General features: G+C 32.2%; 1 protein-coding gene across 1 annotated transcript; it reads left to right on the forward strand.

The window, feature by feature from the left end:
- The first annotated feature begins 253 nt into the window (after window positions 1-253).
- Window positions 254-6,626, forward strand: LOC106068936 (PITH domain-containing protein GA19395-like). The gene is made up of 5 exons (XM_013228445.2): window positions 254-592; window positions 3,320-3,363; window positions 3,488-3,670; window positions 4,733-4,844; window positions 6,440-6,626. Exons 1-5 carry the CDS (start codon window positions 383-385, stop codon window positions 6,539-6,541), a joined length of 651 nt encoding a protein of 216 aa, XP_013083899.1. The 5' UTR covers window positions 254-382; the 3' UTR covers window positions 6,542-6,626.
- Window positions 6,627-7,408: the final 782 nt, after the last annotated feature.

The following is a 7,408-nucleotide window of genomic DNA, read 5'->3' on the forward strand; positions in this document are numbered from 1 at the left end:
GTCAGGCATATTGCGTCTATTGATTACCAAACTTTCAACTTGAACAAGACTTGAATATTCTCCGAGTTCCATTTTGTACCGTTTCAGCAAGAGACTCCTCAGACACAACCCTTTTGTCGCTAAAAAGCAAACTATATATAGGGCATATAGTGCTTTGTCAGATATATGTCTATGGGCAATATGTCTTCGATTCAAAGTGCGAAACCCGGCATTATATAGGTCTGTGATCTAGCTATCAAGATTCTAATTTTTAACTACTTCCGAAAAATAAAATAGTAAACATAACCACAATTTCATACTCATAGTATCAAACTGTAAACAAGTCTAGATCTAGACTATAATCTTGATTCTATCTAAACAATAACGCCCGGTCAAGGCAAAAATGTCTCATTCTTGCCACGGTCACAGCCATGGAGGAGGACATAACCATGATCATGACTGTGATGCATGCTGTGCTGAAAATTTAAGAGGACAAGAGTTTAATCTATATCTCAGAATAGATATGGAAAGTTTGACATGTCTGAATGAAGTGGAAGACGGCTCAGGGAAAACTATCTTTCGATCTTTTGAAGATCGGCTAGATAAAGATAAAGTAAGTGCTTGGTTAAGAAGAATGGGTGTTACTGTGAGCACAAAAATATTGACGCCATAGAGCCGCAACATAAATGCGTAGTAACGGTAGCTAATAGTACTGCATAGTGCCATAGTGATAGTTATCACAGTAATCAGTAATAGTATGTACTGTAACTATGTAACTTTGAAGTAACTAAGTCTAATTAGATGTATCTTCTTTTTTTTTTGATGTAACTGACTAACTGCTGTGCAATATATAACAATAACAATATAACCTAGGCTAATATAAGATAAGATGACATTACTCATTACTCTGAGTACTGTGTAGTCGTACTATTGAACTTCGACATCAGACTCAGTTCTGCTGAGCAGGATAGTACTGTTTAGGAAATTAATAACAATACAGATACTAAAAAAAACCCCTGCTTTCTTTGCATCTTTTGATTTCTTGCACTATTGGGCTAATTTGGTGTTTGATGAGTTTGTTTCCCACAAACTGTAGATTTTACTTGGGACATCTAATACCTATTATATGTCACAAGCATTTATTGGTCATCAGTTTCTGTGGCTCACGGTTAAAGAGGGTGTCATGTGAGTGACAGGTGGCCAGCATAATGACCAACCCCCTTTACTTTCCCTAATGTCAGGTACCCATTAAAGCTTGTGGACTCAGATGCGCCCAAAGATCCCAAAATTAAAAATCCCAGGATTCAAACCTGGGACTTTAGAAGCCAAGCGCTTTACCATTCAGCCACTGCACCTCCTTTTATTGTGTAGGGATAGCGTTTTTCACCGTCAGATTGACTGTAGAGTATTAAAAGCATGACTAGCATTATTAGCCTGATCTTGTTTAGCACATTAAGACAAAATAAAACAAGCTGGCTGTGGCAGTATATTATTAGATCTATATTAAATATATTTATGACAGCACTAGATTTATGATAATATTTATAATTATAAGGCTTGACTTCTGTGCCACTATGGGCTGCATTTAGTGTAAAGAGTGGTATTGACGCAAGCCAATTATCACTTTGAAAATACTCTGTGCAGGCTGGAGGCAATACAGTATTTTAGGTAACTAGCCCACAAAATTATAAATATATAATGATTGAAAATGGGGAACTGAAAGTGACATAAATCTAAACATGGCTAAACTAAAAGCATGCTTCATGGGCCTCTGACTTGGCACTATTACCTTGTAGCAACACAGATACTTGACTTATTTATAAGTTACAGAAAGGAAGATTATTACATTCTAGCCAAAACTCCTGCATACCAGTGAAGAATGGCAGTGGGCTGGGTTTGAAACCAGGTGCATTGAGACAACAGTCCAGACAGCCATCTTATGTAACCATCCAGATTCCCAAAATATTTCAAATAGGTAATGTTCATTGGCCCATGTTAGCCTCCTTCTGTTGTAGAACGACTATGGTTCATCTCGCACACTTCCTCATGTGGATGTGGAGCCCTATTTTGGAGAGACACTCTCGTCCACAAGAATCACAGGTTAGGGTGGCTTTCGCATTGGTGGTAGAGGAGCTGGCCATTTTTTGCATTGTACGTTTTTCTTCCAGAGCTGAGGCCCATGTTCTTTTGCTGTCCATAGCTTTCTTGGCCACTGTCTCTCTCCATCTGGTGTGATCTGGAGCTATGTCTTCCCAATGATCAGTATTGATGTGCACTGATTTGAGGTCCCATTTTATTACATCTATGTAACGGAGGTGGGGGCGACCAATTTTTCTTGAGCCAGTCGCGAGTTGTCCATAGAGGATGACTCTTGGGATGCGTTTGTCCTCCATCTGGCGAACATGTCCAAGCCAGCGCAAGTGGCGTTGTCTGAGGGCTGTAAAGATGCTGGAAATACCTGTTCACAAAAGGATCTCAGTATTGCACACATTTTCTTTCCGTGTGATTTTCAAGATCCTACAGAGACATCGCAAATGGAATGAGTTTAGTTTTCTCTCTTGCTTTGCGTAGGTGGTCCATGATTCACTGCCATACAGTAGTGTACTTATAACGCATGCCTTGTAGACTTCCATTTTGGTCACTGTAGTGAGCTTCTGGTTTTCCCAAACTCTTGGCGAAGGTCGAGGCAGCCTTCCCTATGCGTTTTTTTATCTCCACTTCTAGAGACTAGTCATCTTGAATTATGGAACCCAGATAGCAGAATTCATTTACGGCATCCAGCTTGTTATCAGTAATGTTCATTGGCCCATATTAACTAAGATTTAACCTAGTGGTCATGCTGTCACATGACTCACATAACCACTGATATACACTTACTACATCAAGCATAGGTTCAATTTTTATAAATACATTTCTGATGCAGTACATCAAATGCTCTTGTTAACTTGTGTTTGGTGTGTACTTTATTGCTATTCATTTATAAAGATGATCACTGTGATGACAGTCCAAAGAACACACCACACAACCAGACAGCAAGGTTTGATCCAAATATAAAACCATACAACCATTAAATAAATTATTGCATATAAAGTTATTAATTGCCTGCTAATAATAAATTAATTGCAGTATATTTCACTCTTAATTAGGCACCACCTGTAGTCTACAATATTTGTGCCACTAAATTGTTATTATATACAAGGCGCTTTTTTTTTTTTTACCATTAAAGTACGATGAATGTTAAAAATAGAAAAATAATGATAAATATTAATAAGCTAACATAACAATAATCATAATATAAATAACTGTAAAGATATATTATAGATTTTTTTTTCAATTACAGTTTGTAGCAAGTGATGCTGATGCTGAACTTTTATTCAATATTCCGTGAGTATAAATTTCGTGATAATACTTTTTTTTTAAAAATCTGTTTTAAATGTGTGTGTCATAAGCTTTAATAAAGATTTCTACTATCTCTCAAAGAACATTTTATGCTTACATATTCTGTAAGGTTTACAGGCTCCATAAAATTAAAAGGAATGCTTGTCATTGGAGGAGAACGGGAAACACACCCAAACAAAATGAGACTTTTTAAAAATAGGCCTAATATGTCATTTGAGGATATTCAGGCTAAAGCAGATCAAGAGTTTGATGTTCATGTGGATCATGATGGAGCCATAGAATACAAACCCATGTGAGTTTTTTTAAGATTTCTCTTATTAGCTTACAAACTTATGGTTGGTTTGACCAGTATAATTTTTAAAAATATAATCAATATAAAATTAAATTTGTTGTTAGGATGAAATTCTTGCACTCGACTCAGATTTTTCTTTGTCTTTTGAACTTGTTTTCAGCTGCTATATCCGCATTCAAGACTAATGTTTATTTGTATTCAGTAAAGTGTTGAATAAATAGACGTTCATTAACATTTTGCTCACTTTTTTTATGTACAAATCATTAGCTGGACTGCTAGAATTAATTTGTGACAATATAAAATTTATCAATACACAATATCAATACAAGATCTATATCTCTAACTAGATCCATTATTCTAGTCTAGACTAGTCTTTTAATGTTTATAAGTCTGGATCTATATCACCAAACTAAAATTTATAAATTGGATTTTTTTTTTTTTGGAGAGGGATGGCATTGAGGCGAAGTAAAAGTGTTTCCTTTTTTTAAAACCTATCTTTTAATTGTTATTGAGAGCAAAGTAATTGCTCTTACAAAAACCTATTAGCTTCATAAAGGAGGCATTAATTTGTTTGTTAAAAACCTTTTCAATGTTACTTATTTTTTGTTCTTTTAAACATCACATTGATTTGGACTTCTTAAACATGTTACACTTCATTTGGATATTTTATTAACCAAATTAATTTTTCTCTTCGCTACATTAAAAATATTATCTTAATCTTAATGTTTGCAGTTATCACATGACAAACTACTTTACCCTTCAGTTTTCGTAAATTTTCTCAGTTTTCTTCCAAATGTATTTATTTTTTAATTTCTAAGCCACATCAGGTAATAATAATTTAGCTCTTATACTGGACAACAATCATTTCCATTGGTCTTCATTAGTTAGATGTTAGTTTAATGATCTTTTGATAAATTGATATATTATTGATACATTATTGCTCAGTTATGTCTTTTGCACATATTTCATATTAGATAACTTGAATTTTTAACAATTTAAGATGACATTTAAATTGAGTAACAATTTCTTCTAAATAAAAAGATTTTTTTTTCCTCTAAGTAGAGTTGCAAGGTTTAGTGATGTTCAACATTTGTCCATTCATTTTCCAAGCAACCATGGAGACTGTGATAGAACAGAAGTGTATTATATTGGTCTTAAGGGAGATTACACAGAGGTATAAATTGCTGTGATTCACACTTTCTATTATAATAAGCATACATGTAAATAATGCCCTTAATGGTTTATAGTTTAATACATAAATCAAAGTACCGATAAAGATTTAAAAAGTGAATTTTATTCACAAAATAATTTACTTTTCTTTTTAATGTTGTATTTAGTTCATAATATTTTCTTTGACTGTTTCATGATAGTGTAATGCCCAGAATGTGAACTTTCTTTTATTCCTCATTTATTTATCAGTTTAAACAATTTTCAAAAGATGTGCAAACATGCATTATATATACCCTGTTATGTCATATTTCATTTTGATGATAAATCAAAATAAAAACAGTGTATTTATAAAAAAAATTGTAAATAGTGCCAAAAAAAAAACAACATCAGTAAATCCACCAACAGTGTTGACAAAAGAGATAGTAAAAATAAGAAATGGCAAGGGAGATAACTTATTTATCTTCCATATTTGATAAGGGCATTTCAGTTCAGAAATAAGTTATTAGTGGTGAATGTTCTCAAAATAGAGAATAAATTTAAGTGATATCAATATATACAATTTATTATATCACAAAATCTTGTGCCCCAATGGTCCAAGAGACTAAGGGATATGTGAAGGTGAAGGAATATATAAAAATACTTTTACTACTTTAAAAAACATAAGCACTTCATACACAGAATTGATACAATTTATTATATCACAAAATCTTGTGCCCCAATGGTCCAAGAGACTAGGGGATATGTGAAGGTGAAGGAATATATAAAAATACTTTTACTACTTTAAAAAACATAAGCACTTCATACACAGAATTGATTAGTCTCAAACAGACAACATATAATAAACTATATATGCAATACAACATATAATGAACTATATATGCTATACCAGTTTATTTAATTATTCATCGTACTTCATAATTATGTTTATTTTAGTAATAATTTTGCTTAATCAGAAATATCTGTTAATCCATGATGGGTCTAAAACCAATCATTTTGGACTGTCAGGATATATATTTATTTATCTTTTTTTGCCTATGTCTTTGTTCATAGTAAATGTTAACTACATTATATATTAGCTACCTATAAGGGCAAAAGACATGGAAGGGAATCTGATTCCTTATTGGCATCGTCTGCAATCTTTACTACAATTTTCATTCTATAATTTTAACTCCTTCTCATGTTACAAAAGATGCAGGTGTGAAATTTTCCATTGCTCCATTGTTTATCATTGGCTTCGCTAATAAAATAAAGGTTTAATTGTCTAAAATCTGCTTTTATATATTTTTTAATTAATCTAATCAGGTATACTAGATAACCCAAATTTTTTTTTATTTCAACTATTAATTTTATCATGGCAATAATGAGAGAAAATAGTTTTCAAAAAAAAAAAAAGCAACCATCGAATGATTTTAAAATTATAGAGCTTCTTTGCAACATCTACTCAATTGTTATGATTATGTTACTAAAACTAATAGCCAATTTTATATATTTCAACAATATATTGTGCACTAAAAAACTAGTTTGATATAGCTACCAAAGTACAGTCAGTTTACATTTACATTGCAAATTCTTTCATTGCATGTCTGTTTGTTTATCTAGGCTCGCAGACATGAAGTCACTATTACTGCCTATGAAACACAAGCTAATCCTGCAGACCACAAAACAAGCTCATTGGACACAATTGGTTATATGATTTCATAGTGTCAGCACTTTGTTTATTCTCTCTTTAAAATCTTGTTCTTTTCAAAGCTTATTTTGTTTGAATAAAAATGCTCTTGTTAACTTGTGTTTGGTGTGGACTTTATTGCTATTCATTTATAAAGTTATATTGATATACTAACATTGATGCCAAATTTTAAGGATGTATTGTATAATTATTATAAATATGTAAGTTTTATTAAATCATTTCGTACTTTATGAGCTGATCTATGATTTGTCATTCAATTAGTTTCTTGCAATAATTGCAAGGAATCTTTCCTGTGAGCTTAGCACAATTAATTTCTCTTACCAATAGAACATCTAATGGCTTAAAAATGTGTATTAATGTATAGCATAAATAGAGATTTCTTGTTATAAATTAGTGTCCCTATATTTTTTTTTATTTCATTGAGTTGCTTGTCTTAGGTTTTCAACAATTGTCAGTTTTTTAGAATTTGCATTCCTCACAACCTTTTCCTTTTATTTGTTTTCCTTCCACCCATAAAGAAAGTGCAAGCTAATAGTGGGAATAGAAAAATACATTGCTTCCACAAAGTCTACGTTGGTGCAATGTTATAATATTAAAAATACATTGCTTCCACAAAGCATACGTTGGTGCAATGTTATAATATTAAAAATACATTGCTTCCACAAAGCATACGTTGGTGCAATGTTATAATATTAAAAATACATTGCTTCCACAAAGTCTACATGGTGCAATGTTATAATATTAAAAATACATTGCTTCCACAAAGCATACGTTGGTGCAATGTTATAATATTAAAAATACATTGCTTCTACAAAGCCTACATGGTGCAATGTTATAATATTAAAAATACATTGCTCCCACAAAGCATACGTTGGTGCAAT

This window comes from Biomphalaria glabrata, chromosome 5 (assembly GCF_947242115.1).
Source record: "Biomphalaria glabrata chromosome 5, xgBioGlab47.1, whole genome shotgun sequence".
Taxonomy (NCBI): domain Eukaryota; kingdom Metazoa; phylum Mollusca; class Gastropoda; family Planorbidae; genus Biomphalaria; species Biomphalaria glabrata.

Coding starts and splice junctions, on each gene's coding strand:
- LOC106068936 (XM_013228445.2), top strand. CDS start 383: ATGTCTCATTCTTGCCACGGTCACAGCCATGGAGGAGGACATAACCAT. Junction 593..3,319: donor ATCGGCTAGATAAAGATAAA/GTAAGTGCTTGG, acceptor TTTCAATTACAG/TTTGTAGCAAGTGATGCTGA. Junction 3,364..3,487: donor GAACTTTTATTCAATATTCC/GTGAGTATAAAT, acceptor ATATTCTGTAAG/GTTTACAGGCTCCATAAAAT.